Source organism: Salmo salar, chromosome 10 (genome assembly GCF_965601325.2).
Source record: "Salmo salar chromosome 10, fSalSal1, whole genome shotgun sequence".
Classification (NCBI taxonomy): Eukaryota; Metazoa; Chordata; class Actinopteri; order Salmoniformes; family Salmonidae; genus Salmo; species Salmo salar.
The window spans coordinates 123,046,662-123,060,540 of record NC_138300.1 but is presented as its reverse complement, the minus strand read 5'-3'; the positions used below and the strand labels follow the sequence as shown (position 1 = coordinate 123,060,540).

The window sequence follows — 13,879 nt, the reverse complement described above, 5'->3', positions numbered from 1 at the left end:
ACGTGCTCTTAGAATGTACACGTGCTCTTAGAATGTACACGTGCTCTTAGAATGACCGACGTGCTCTTAGAATGTACACGTGCTCTTAGAATGACCGACGTGCTCTTAGAATGACCGACGTGCTCTTAGAATGTACACGTGCTCTTAGAATGACCGACGTGCTCTTAGAATGTACACGTGCTCTTAGAATGTACACGTGCTCTTAGAATGACCGACGTGCTCTTAGAATGACCGACGTGCTCTTAGCATGACCGACGTGCTCTTAGAATGTACACGTGCTCTTAGAATGACCGACGTGCTCTTAGAATGACCGACGTGCTCTTAGAATGACCCGTTCTACTTGGGACTCAGACCTTGTGACTTGTGACTTGCTTGTGTCTCCTTTAATAGTGACTTGGTCCCACCTCGGGTAAATATGAAAATATATTACAAAATAAATCATAATTGTCATATTGATATATATGTAAAACATATTTTTTGCTTTTATTTTTTATTTACTTCAAATCACAGATAAATTCCAAATATGGCAACCACAACAGCAGAAATAAACACAAAATCGAAAGTCCAAATTAATTTTATTACTTTTGTGTGGTGTAAGTGAATAGTTTATGGTATTATGTAACTTTGTATATACACTAAACTACAATATAATAATTACAATAAATTATCATCAGAATAATTGCATGAACAGGAATACATAAGTCTAAGAATTTAAATAAGTAGGTATTCACAAAAGGTTATATATTCATGTTAGCTAGATATTATCTAGTGTTTGTCATGTTGAACATCTCAAGCAGTACGTGAATTCCCACAAGTGGAAAGGAACTTGAAGGGTAAAGTATTAGAATGGGAAATGTGGCATCAACCAAGATGATTTGTCCTGGCATCAACCAAGATGATTTATCCTGGCATCAACCAAGATGATTTGTCCTGGCATCAACCAAGATGATTTATCCTGGCATCAACCAAGATGATTTATCCTGGCATCAACCAAGATGATTTGTCCTGGCATCAACCAAGATGATTTGTCCTGGCATCAACCAAGATGATTTATCCTGGCATCAACCAAGATGATTTATCCTGGCATCAACCAAGATGATTTATCCTGGCATCAACCAAGATGATTTATCCTGGCATCAACCAAGATGATTTGTCCTGGCATCAACCAAGATGATTTATCCTGGCATCAACCAAGATGATTTATCCTGGCATCAACCAAGATGATTTGTCCTGGCATCAACCAAGATGATTTGTCCTGGCATCAACCAAGATGATTTGTCCTGGCATCAACCAAGATGATTTGTCCTGGCATCAACCAAGATGATTTATCGCGGCATCAACCAAGATGATTTGTGACTCTTGAGGGTTGGTTCCAAATGTATTGGACTGTTTTTCATCATATCTCAAATCTAAACATTGCATCGTACTACATCTTATACATTAGGTTATTGAAGACATTCTTCCTCTTAACTCTTTTTACTCTCTGTATATTCACCGGTAGATTCATTTCAAAACGTTGTTATTTATCACCATCTACTTCACACTAGTTCTCTTTCGACTAGAGTAGCTATATCATCATTCTGTGTGTGATTATTCATTTCATTAAGATATATTGACCTTGCGTGATCTAAAATACTTAATGTGATACGCTATTTAAAGCTCGTAATAAAAGTGTATCCTTTTGCAGGGTTTTTTTGTTTGTTGATAATGACTGTTAACTTTATCAAAAGACCATGGATGACATGTACCCTCACACACCACTACAGTAAGACCCAGTGTTAACAATGCCTGCCCTTTACCACTGTATATATGTTCAACTGAATCTGAACCGATGATTGTATTCAAGCAGAGTGAATCACATCTGTCTCTTAGTTTACAACTGGCTCGATCTATCTACCACTGAATTCACTTGGTCAGTTTTTCCTCTTCTGTGTCGTTTTGTCTTAAGCCCAGATCTGAAATGTAAAAAAGCAAATAAGAGAGAGAAACATAAACTTACTTCACCATAAAAAAAAAATACATCTTGATGCTGTTCTATAGAAGAAGAGGAAAATGGAGAGGGTCCCAGGGAAAACTCTTGACGAATTGGAGAATAGAATGATAAGATAGATTGGATGGATGGATGGATAGATAGGAGTAGACAATACTAATAATTTGTCTTTTGGGAATATAACCCAGGTGATAACCCCTATCCCTCACCCTGAGAGTGTGGTCCTTTTGGGAATATAACCCAGGTGATAACCCCTATCCCTCACCCTGAGAGTGTGGTCCTTTTGGGAATATAACCCAGGTGATAACCCCTATCCCTCACCCTGAGAGTGTGGTCCTTTTGGGAATATAACCCAGGTGATAACCCCTATCCCTCACCCTGAGAGTGTGGTCCTTTTGGGAATATAACCCAGGTGATAACCCCTATCCCTCACCCTGAGAGTGTGGTCCTTTTGGGAATATAACCCAGGTGATAACCCCTATCCCTCACCCTGAGAGTGTGGTCCTTTTGGGAATATAACCCAGGTGATAACCTCTATCCCTCACCCTGAGAGTGTGGTCCTTTTGGGAATATAACCCAGGTGATAACCCCTATCCCTCACCCTGAGAGTGTGGTCCTTTTGGGAATATAACCCAGGTGATAACCTCTATCCCTCACCCTGAGAGTGTGGTCCTTTTGGGAATATAACCCAGGTGATAACCCCTATCCCTCACCCTGAGAGTGTGGTCCTTTTGGGAATATAACCCAGGTGATAACCCCTATCCCTCACCCTGAGAGTGTGGTCCTTTTGGGAATATAACCCAGGTGATAACCCCTATCCCTCACCCTGAGAGTGTGGTCCTTTTGGGAATATAACCCAGGTGATAACCCCTATCCCTCACCCTGAGAGTGTGGTCCTTTTGGGAATATAACCCAGGTGATAACCTCTATCCCTCACCCTGAGAGTGTGGTCCTTTTGGGAATATAACCCAGGTGATAACCTCTATCCCTCACCCTGAGAGTGTGGTCCTTTTGGGAATATAACCCAGGTGATAACCCCTATCCCTCACCCTGAGAGTGTGGTCCTTTTGGGAATATAACCCAGGTGATAACCTCTATCCCTCACCCTGAGAGTGTGGTGCTTTTGGGAATATAACCCAGTTGATAACCTCTATCCCTCACCCTGAGAGTGTGGTCCTTTTGGGAATATAACCCAGGTGATAACCTCTATCCCTCACCCTGAGAGTGTGGTCCTTTTGGGAATATAACCCAGTTGATAACCTCTATCCCTCACCCTGAGAGTGTGGTCCTTTTGGGAATATAACCCAGGTGATAACCCCTATCCCTCACCCTGAGAGTGTGGTCCTTTTGGGAATATAACCCAGGTGATAACCCCTATCCCTCACCCTGAGAGTGTGGTCCTTTTGGGAATATAACCCAGGTGATAACCTCTATCCCTCACCCTGAGAGTGTGGTCCTTTTGGGAATATAACCCAGGTGATAACCCCTATCCCTCACCCTGAGAGTGTGGTCCTTTTGGGAATATAACCCAGTTGATAACCCCTATCCCTCACCCTGAGAGTGTGGTCCTTTTGGGAATATAACCCAGGTGATAACCTCTATCCCTCACCCTGAGAGTGTGGTCCTTTTGGGAATATAACCCAGGTGATAACCCCTATCCCTCACCCTGAGAGTGTGGTCCCATGACCCCGAGCAGAAGGCCGTTCCGTCAGGAGACAGACGCAGAGTGCTGACGCGGTTCTCATGCCCAAACAGGATGGACACCCTCGTCCCCTTCAAGACATCCCACACGTTGATGGTGTAGTCGTTGTAGCCACCGAACAGTAGCCGGCCTGAAGAAAATACATGTCCTCTTTCAACAATGTAGATGCAATACATCGTTTCTGAAGAGAAGGTTTAATGTGACGGTAAGCTGTTCATATTCAGCTTACTGGTTAGTAACATGGATCACTAAAGTGTAGACTGGTTAGTAACATGGATCACTAAAGTGTAGACTGGTTAGTAACATGGATCACTAAAGTGTAGACTGGTTAGTAACATGGATCACTAAAGTGTAGACTGGTTAGTAACATGGATCACTAAAGTGTAGACTGGTTAGTGACATGGATCACTAAAGTGTAGACTGGTTAGTGACATGGTGTAGACTAGTTAGTGACATGGATCACTAAAGTGTAGACTGGTTAGTGACATGGATCACTAAAGTGTAGACTGGTTAGTAACATGGATCACTAAAGTGTAGACTGGTTAGTAACATGGATCACTAAAGTGTAGACTGGTTAGTGACATGGATCACTAAAGTGTAGACTGGGTCAACAGAAGAGAGGTAAAAGCATGGCTACTAGATGAAGTTGATGAATACGGTATCTCACCACTGAGAGAGAAGTCGACACTGGAGGCACCAAATATGATGCTCTCTTTGGAATAAATGGCCACTTCTCTGTCTGCTCTCAGGTCATAGAGACGACACTGAAACAAACACATGCATTAATAAGTAGAATTTAAAAAAATAAATAATTGCAAACGGGGGTAAAAACATTCAATGTCAAAGTACTTAATGAACTTTGACATTGAAAGGCAGCATCAAGCAGTAAATGATATGGATGATAACTTACTGTAGCATCATCGGAGCCTGAAGCAAATGCATCTCCACTGGGGTAATACCTGATGCCAAGGAAGGAGACAAACAACCAGGTAATGTAGAAGAAACCATACAAAATGAAGATTAGCTTAGGTTTTACAGGGACAGTGCCAGCTAGTTTTCAACTGCAGTCGCCCAGACTCACGTATTATTAATACAGGGTGTATTAACACAGTGTGTCAACAGTGTCAGGTCTCGAAGTCCCTTGGAATTAATTCATATCTCCTTACCTGACGCTGTTGATGTCCGATTCGTGGGTTTCGAAGGACTGAATGCACTGGCCTGAGCGCATGTCCCATATGTTAGCCTTCTTGTCACAGCCCTGTGTTTAGACACACAGAAGATGATTAAGGAATTCATTCATTATTGCTAAACTTTTTTTTGAAAAGGTTTAAACCCCCCCCCCCCAAAAAAATAGGGGTTTAACTTCCAAGGGCCTTTTTTTCCTGGTTAAATAAAGGTTAAATGAAAAATATCCACATTATGTCAAATGTAACACAGTATCTTTGCATTCTGGACTACACATGCCCCTAGAGACAGGGGGGGGGGGGGGGGTTTGAATCTCAAGCCTGTCACGATTTCCTCACTATCATTTCAAAATCTGTCTCTCTCTGTGAATAATTAAAAAAAATACGAAAGGAAAAAGACAATGCTTAGAGGATATCAAGGTTGTTTATTCACAATTTCTCCGTTGTGGGACAATACAGTGAAACGCCAGCATAGCTGGTTCCTATGGGAACGGATATACTTAGTTACACATTCATGGAAGACTGCAGTTGTCAGTTTCACAGGCACGTTGCTCACAGTATTAGCACTCTGCATGCACACCTCCAATCACACTCGCACTCCATCCACACCTCATTTGCACATCACACAATTATACGTGCACGCACACACACACACACCCACTCACCCCAGAGACGAAGGTGTTGCCGGTCTCAGAAGGAGCCAGGTCCAGACAAAGAACATCAGCGGCGTGTCCATGGAAACTCTGCAACAGCTGACCGCTCTCTACATCCCATAATGCACAGGTTCCGTCTCCGCTCGACGTCAGGATCTGGAACACAAAGGGATTCATCACAAACTGCATCTTGGGATCACAACGTAATACACGTGCTCATATAAGGGGTGAAAACTAACAGCCACTTAATTCATTCATTAAATGTCAATGGGAGATGAAGTGAAAATGTGATTTAAGTGAAGGTTAGGATTCATCCTATAATGTACATATGGGACTGGTTTCCCAGATCTATATTAGGCTCATTTACATTTACATTTTACATTTGAGTCATTTAGCAAACGCTCTTATCCAGAGCGACTTACAGTAGTGAATGCATACATTTCAATTCATTTCATACATTAAAAAAAAATTTTTTTTCCCCCTGTACATTTCAGAACCAAAAATATTCTATATTGAGTATGTCAGGGAAACCAGCCCCTAGAGCGCAAAGTACAACTACACTACTACAAGTCGTAAGGTCAGAGGGAAGCCATTGTAATAACTTTGTCTGTTCAGAATTCAGATTCCGAATTCTATGACACTGACCCATAAATAGAAGAGTCTTGGCCCGAGGCTAAAGCATGTGACTAAACACAGCCAATGGGGAACATTAGATTGTTGTGAATTATTAAACAAGAATGGCAATTCTTTCCAGGTCGGGTATAGAGTGCAGTACAGTATGACGGGGCAGTGATTTCACCATTACTCATCTGTCATAGGAAAGTAGTAGAAATTCAGATGCCTCATCCAAATTTGATCATCCTGTTGTTGCAGAAATATTCCTGCACATCAGGAAATGCAAACTTGTAGTGATTTAAAGTTTTAAAAAGACTTCTAAAGTTTCTAATTTCCACTTTAAAATGTCAGACTTGATTTTCCCAAACAAAAAATTTAGCAATCCCTACCAAAAACAATCCATTAATTATAATCCATATAACAATTCACATTTCCTGTTGCTGCAGGATTATTTTCCTGATGTGTGAAACTGGCTCAAATTATGATACGGCATATCAGTAAGTTTTTCTTTTAAACTGATTTTGCGGCAATCAAGTAATTCAACGAGTTATAGAAACGAGCGAATACAAACCTTGGTAAAGACTATAACGAAATATACAAATGTACAACAAATAATAATTACATCAGAATAAGAGAAATGTATTCTCTAACCTGCATGTCTGAGTTGGTGAAGCTACAGGCAGATAAATAGTTGGTGTGCATGGCGACAGACTTCTTCTTCGCTGCCAGGTTCTCATTCTTGTCCAACGACAGAGGGTACACTGAGCACTTGTTGTCCAGACCACTGAAACACAATCAATCCATCACATTTTATTTATTTAACTCTCTTAATGTCAACAGTTGTGACTGTGCTTCACAGTAACCGGGCCAAGACCCACAAGTGCACAGTGGGGAAAATGGAGCATGTGGATGGAGCAGGGAGACTTACCCACAAGCCACTGCACATCCAGAGGGGGCGTAGGCACAGGCCATCACCCAGGTGCACGGCATGGTCACTGCATGCTCCTAGGGGACAAATCAAATTTGATGTGATTTAGATTTTTGATTTGACTGTGTAATTGTTGTGATGAAAGGATCCCTTGCAAAAGAGACCTTGGTTTCAATGGGACTCAAAGTAAAAAAAAAATAAAAATAAAAAAATAATAATAATAATAATAATAATAATAAAATAAATAAATAAATAATATATATATATATATATATATATATATATATATATATATATAAATAGTGCATTTTTTACCTTAATCGATGCAAGGTGGATTTTTTTTAAATTATACTGTAATTCTGATGGTTCAACACTTGAAAGGCTTCAGCTCAGGTTTGATATATTTTCCCTGTTCAAATCAATCATCAATCCGTTCCAAAAGGTGTTACAGTGTTTGCATTCAAGGTCAGGATTTTATCAAAGGGCGTTAGCATACAGCAGTAAATTCCCTTGAAAGTGACATTCAGAGTGTGAATTATACCGGGACATCCAGGGGTGTCTATAATACCCCGACATCCAGGGGTGTCTATAATACCCCGACATCCAGGGGTGTCTATAATACCCCGACATCCAGGGGTGTCCATAATACCCCGACATCCAGGGGTGTCCATAATACCCCGACATTCAGGGGGTGTCCATAATACCCCGACATCCAGGGGTGTCTACAATACCCCGACATCCAGGGGTGTCTATAATACCGGGACATCCAGGGGTGTCTATAATACCGGGACATCCAGGGGTGTCTATAATACCCCGACATCCAGGGGTGTCTATAATACCCCGACATCCAGGGGTGTCTATAATACCCCGACATCCAGGGGTGTCTATAATACCCCGACATCCAGGGGTGTCTATAATACCCCGACATCCAGGGGTGTCTATAATACCCCGACATCCAGGGGGTGTCTGTAATACCCCAATATCCAGGGGGTGTCTATAATACCCCGACATCCAGGGGGTGTCTATAATACCCCGACATCCAGGGGTGTCTATAATACCGGGACATCCAGGGGTGTCTATAATACCGGGACATCCAGGGGTGTCTATAATACCCCGACATCCAGGGGTGTCTATAATACCCCGACATCCAGGGGTGTCTATAATACCCCGACATCCAGGGGTGTCTATAATACCGTCACATCCAGGGGTGTCTATAATACCCTGACATCCAGGGGTGTCTATATTACCCCGACATCCAGGGGTGTCTATAATACCCCGACATCCAGGGGTGTCTATAATACCGGGACATCCAGGGGTGTCTATAATACCGGGACATCCAGGGGTGTCTATAATACCCCGACATCCAGGGGTGTCTATAATACCCTGACATTCAGGGGTGTCTATATTTAGCAGGACCTCCTCCGCTACATTTATTTATGGGCTGTATAGTAAAGATGTAATTTAACTGTAAAATGTATTACCTTTTTAATGTGTCATGAACACAACCAGGTCATGATGTTTTCATCTGATTGTCGAAACAAATCACTTCAAAAAGTAGGTTAAATTGGATTACCTGCTCACGTCTACTCCAAAATAATTCCAGCATGCGAACAGTGCACCCGCCGTTTGAATGCAAAGGGACATCTATTACAAACACCATAAGGGTAATGACATTCAGCCTACCACGTGGTGTGTATTCATGAACGTCAAAGGAAGCCAGGTTTCCCAAAAGATGTTAAACATATATACAATTATTTCTCATTCGGGCAGTGGCGACCTGTCATTCAGGGCAGAGCCCCACCTGTTTTTTTTGCCCCAAAAAATAAATAATTGTATTTCTTTAGGGTTTGTCTGTTTTGCATGTTATTTTGGCATTAATACGTGTCACATATCAGTTTGCAAACAATGAAAAAAAAAAATGAAAAAAAAAGAACGCTGTATACAAACATTTTTCTTGAGTAAGGCAGCTACAAAATGCAGGTGTTTCAGCTCAGTGCTTTCTGTGGTGGTGGGGCAGCCAGCGGATAATACGGAACACTGTGCCGTGATTGGCTGTGTTCTGTCACTCATGGTGGACACTACTAAGTCTAAGGTTAGACCTTGAAAAATCAAGCCCCTTGGGTGCTGCTATAGAGTTACAGTAGAAGCGCCTATCCATATGTAGCCCATTTATCTAACGCTGTCTGGCCAAAAAAGAATGACATGTCATACTCTTTTTGGCCTGACAGCATCAGATACATGGGCAACACATACGGAGACAGAGAGGCGCTGTTTCACTCGCTCTGATGTTTTCTCCTGTGAGATTGATGAGTCTGGGTGAAAATTATCAATATATTCAGAGATGACGTATCAAATCAGATTTCAAAGGTGGCCGTGGCCACACAGGGCACTGGCCACCCTGGGCCACGCCACAGGTCCATAGGGCACTGGCCACCCTGGGCCACGCCACAGGTCCATAGGGCACTGGCCACCCTGGGCCACGCCACAGGTCCATAGGGCACTGGCCACCCTGGGTACCACCACAGGTCCATAGGGCACTGGCCACCCTGGGCCACGCCACAGGTCCACAGGGCACTGGCCACCCTGGGCCACGCCACAGGTCCATAGGGCACTGGCCACCCTGGGTACCACCACAGGTCCATAGGGCACTGGCCACCCTGGGCCACGCCACAGGTCCATAGGGCACTGGCCACCCTGGGTACCACCACAGGTCCATAGGGCACTGGCCACCCTGGGCCACGCCACAGGTCCATAGGGCACTGGCCACCACCACAGGTCCATAGGGCACTGGTCAGTAGTGCAACATGTAGGGAATAGGGTGCCATTCGGGATGCACAAAATGTTGTCATTCATCCAAAATCAGATGAAATAACTACAGAAGTCTCCAAGCATTTGCCAACTCTATAGCCTTTCTGGACAGAGAGAAAAAGGTTCCCTACCTTGTTAGTGGTGAAGGCATCCCATACAATCACTTTTCCATCCTGAAAAGAAGTTAGATTAGGAAAAAAAACATTACAAGTGGCACACAGGCCTAAGATTCTCTACATTTCCAACAAAAACGCCACAAATGTTATAACCACTGAAAACAGTGCATATTATTTTAAACAAAAAGTCAGCAATATGGACAGCGACCATCAGTATCTCAGGGGTGGCTACTGAAATATACACATCTGCTTTAGGACCTTTCCCAAACCTCAAAGTCAGCGATGACGAGCTTAAAATAAGAGAGGAAGAGGTCGAAGCGAGAGAGGTTTATTCCGCCGAAAATCTGTCCAAGAAAATAAGACCACAAAGTGAGGAATTATTGTATGGAGGACAAAATGAGAGAGTGTCGAAATTTGGTCAACAAATATTTTTTTGAATTGGTAATTTGCTATGCGAGGCTTATTTGATTGAATGTACATTTCGTAATGGTTAGGTTATTACGAATGAACTGATATATGTGGACGCACGTGGCATTTCGGCCACTTTGAAAAAAAACGACTTTATATCGGAGTTGTGCCTGTTGTTCACGTACACATCTGCCCTCACATTGGCTAGAATGGTCCCACCTGATTTCGACTCCTCCCGCCTGCCTTCCATCTTTGAAGAGATGTATTTCCATTGTTAGAGCGGTCACTCGACTATCTTGTCAATCTGATAGAAAATCTTTATTTTAACCATTCATTTCAGGACCATGGACAGCGACCGTCCATATATCAAGAGCGGTGAATGCATCTTTTAGGACTTTTAGGACATAGCCAATAAACTAATACTCACCTGTGATGAGCTGACGATCCTCCTCTTGTCCTTACACCAGTCCATGCAGAGAACTTTGTTTCCATGTCCCTTCAGAGTCCGCCGGGTCTTCATGATAAACTGACCCAGTCCATCAACCTTCTCTGCCACCTGGTGGACTGTAGTAGGGACCAAGATCCTATGTTACTGTACTGCGGTAGGGACCAAGATCCTATGTTACTGTACTGTAGTAGGGACCAAGATCCTACGTTACTGTAGTAGGGACCAAGATCCTATGTTACTGTACTGTAGTAGGGACCAAGATCCTATGTTACTGTACTGTAGTAGGGACCAAGATCCTATGTTACTGTAGTAGGGACCAAGATCCTACGTTACTGTACTGTAGTAGGGACCAAGATCCTACGTTACTGTACTGTAGTAGGGACCAAGATCCTACGTTACTGTACTGTAGTAGGGACCAAGATCCTATGTTACTGTACTGTAGTAGGGACCAAGATCCTACGTTACTGTAGTAGGGACCAAGATCCTACGTTACTGTAGTAGGGACCAAGATCCAACGTTACTGTAGTAGGGACCAAGATCCTACGTTACTGTAGTAGGGACCAAGATCCTACGTTACTGTAGTAGGGACCAAGATCCTACGTTACTGTAGTAGGGACCAAGATCCTACGTTACTGTAGTAGGGACCAAGATCCTACGTTACTGTAGTAGGGACCAAGATCCTATGTTACTGTACTGTAGTAGGGACCAAGATCCAACGTTACTGTAGTAGGGACCAAGATCCTACGTTACTGTACTGTAGTAGGGACCAAGATCCTATGTTACTGTACTGTAGTAGGGACCAAGATCCTACGTTACTGTAGTAGGGACCAAGATCCTACGTTACTGTAGTAGGGACCAAGATCCTACGTTACTGTAGTAGGGACCAAGATCCTACGTTACTGTAGTAGGGACCAAGATCCTACGTTACTGTAGTAGGGACCAAGATCCTACGTTACTGTAGTAGGGACCAAGATCATACGTTACTGTACTGATGTTAAAGGTGGTTAGTTTTGGACCAATATCAGATAGTAGTGTTGAAGGGATCAATCTTTGGTTAGTTATAGACACCAAGCAATTTCCTACTTTAGTGTACCGTTGTTATAGGGACGAATATCCAACGTTAGTGAACTGTTGTTATTGGGACGAATATCCAACGTTAGTGTACTGTTGTTTTAGGGACGAATATCCAACGTTCGTGTACTGTTGTTATTGGGACGAATATCCAACGTTAGTTAACTGTTGTTATTGGGACGAATATCCAACGTTCGTGTACTGTTGTTATTGGGACGAATATCCAACGTTAGTTAACTGTTGTTATTGGGACGAATATCCAACGTTAGTTAACTGTTGTTATTGGGACGAATATCCAACGTTAGTGTACCGTTGTTATAAGGACGAATATCCATCGTTTGCTTATGGTGTTATGATAGCATGAGCTGAGCCCGGTCTTAATGTGGTCTAGCTTTAAAACATCCCGCCGGGTTGGGGGTTCATATTAAACCGCAGTAAACGGTTAGACACGTTAAAATTCATCTCTCTGATCTCAACAATGTCGACAAAGCTAAGCATAAATCAAGGATGAATAATGTTTTTAAAGCACCATCTCGGCTATAATAAAACTGTGCTTTTCAGTGTGAAAAGAAATAGCAAATAGTGGAGTAAATTCCACCAAACGCCTAAGATATATGTCTAATTGCAGCTGGAAATGCATCTTGTCATTTGAACAAATCCGAGTAATATTAATACATAGGCGAGCAAGTGGCTTCAAATATAATATTATAATAATACCATTTACAAATGAATTGAAGAATTATCCGTTTTCTTCGTATGACCGAGTCAGTGCTCACCGTAGCCTGATAATAGCAATATGACAAATTCACAATATCGGCCAGTTATATATAAATATATTCTGATATGGTGGTGTTTACATGTTTCCTGCAGTACTATTGGGAAGACAGAGCATGTTTTGCTTCGCAGGGCCTTCCCTCTCGTCTCTCACTCACGTTCGACATCATGCAGCTTCGCTCTTTCGTCCTCGAGTTTCGTTTTCAACGTGTCCGATTCCGCTTTTAGGTTAGTGAGAGTCTCATTCTGTTGAACCTCCTGTGTAGCCATTTCAGGGTTTGTGGTAAATATCATATATATTCCCGTTGTCAGAGCAGATGCGGGTAGCAGCAACAACAACAACAAAAGAAGAAAAGAGAAAAAAAAGAGAGAGTATGTTTTGCAAGCTGAAGGACGCGGGGCTCACAGCTGATGCGGCTCACAGCTGATGCGGCTCTCATGACGTCAGAGGAAAGATGCTCTCTCTCTCTCTCTCTCGGTTAAAGAGGAGGGATGCTGTGTCGGCTGCATCCATCAAGTGCGCCAATAGGTACAATTGTTACGCTTGACGCAAAAAGAGAGAATTGTTTTTCCTCTCAACCATAATATAAAGATTCTAGACATGGTCAACACTAATGCTATCATGTACACAGGGGCGAAAATCTGATATCAACTTTGGAGGGGACAATTACATGAAATTTTCTCAAGAGCAATTCCTGAGGGGGACACCAAAAGTAGTGCTGTAACACATAGCCTACATTGTAATATGGTAAATGTATATTGAGGAACCAAAGAAATAAGGTGTTTGCCGTACTCCTAACTACCGGTACCCAAAACTACACAACTAATCACAACAGCAATACCATTGCCTTTAACAAATCTTAGTTCAGTCACCAGTTTAAGTTGAGAGTGGGGGTATCCATGGCATTTTCCAATTATGTTCCTATTTTACAAGTAAAAAAAATGGAGAACCTTTCATAATGTTGCCAAACAAAGACTCAACAAACTTACCTGAGACTCCCTGTCTCTGCCAGTCTGTCCCTGCATATCTGTCCCCAACTCTGCTGTCTGTGTGCCATCTGTTGCCTGCTCTGCCTAATGACATCATTGTGAAACATTTCCATTAGAATTTCATTTCTTTCTTATGAACATTTTATCAACTAGTCTTTGACATATTAGGCTACTAGCGTTCTTACTATGCGT

General features: G+C 42.5%; 1 protein-coding gene across 1 annotated transcript; it reads right to left on the bottom strand.

The window, feature by feature from the left end:
- Positions 1-558: 558 nt before the first annotated feature.
- LOC106561786 (guanine nucleotide-binding protein subunit beta-5) lies at positions 559-13,134 on the bottom strand. The gene is made up of 11 exons (XM_014126029.3): positions 12,856-13,134; positions 10,832-10,968; positions 10,012-10,053; positions 7,073-7,149; positions 6,796-6,928; positions 5,542-5,685; positions 4,859-4,950; positions 4,603-4,651; positions 4,360-4,456; positions 3,656-3,822; positions 559-1,955 (listed from the first exon to the last, which is right to left on the bottom strand). The coding sequence occupies exons 1-11, from the start codon at positions 12,989-12,991 to the stop codon at positions 1,944-1,946; spliced, it is 1,086 nt and encodes a 361-aa protein (XP_013981504.1). The 5' UTR covers positions 12,992-13,134; the 3' UTR covers positions 559-1,943.
- Between the last annotated feature and the right edge of the window lie 745 nt (positions 13,135-13,879).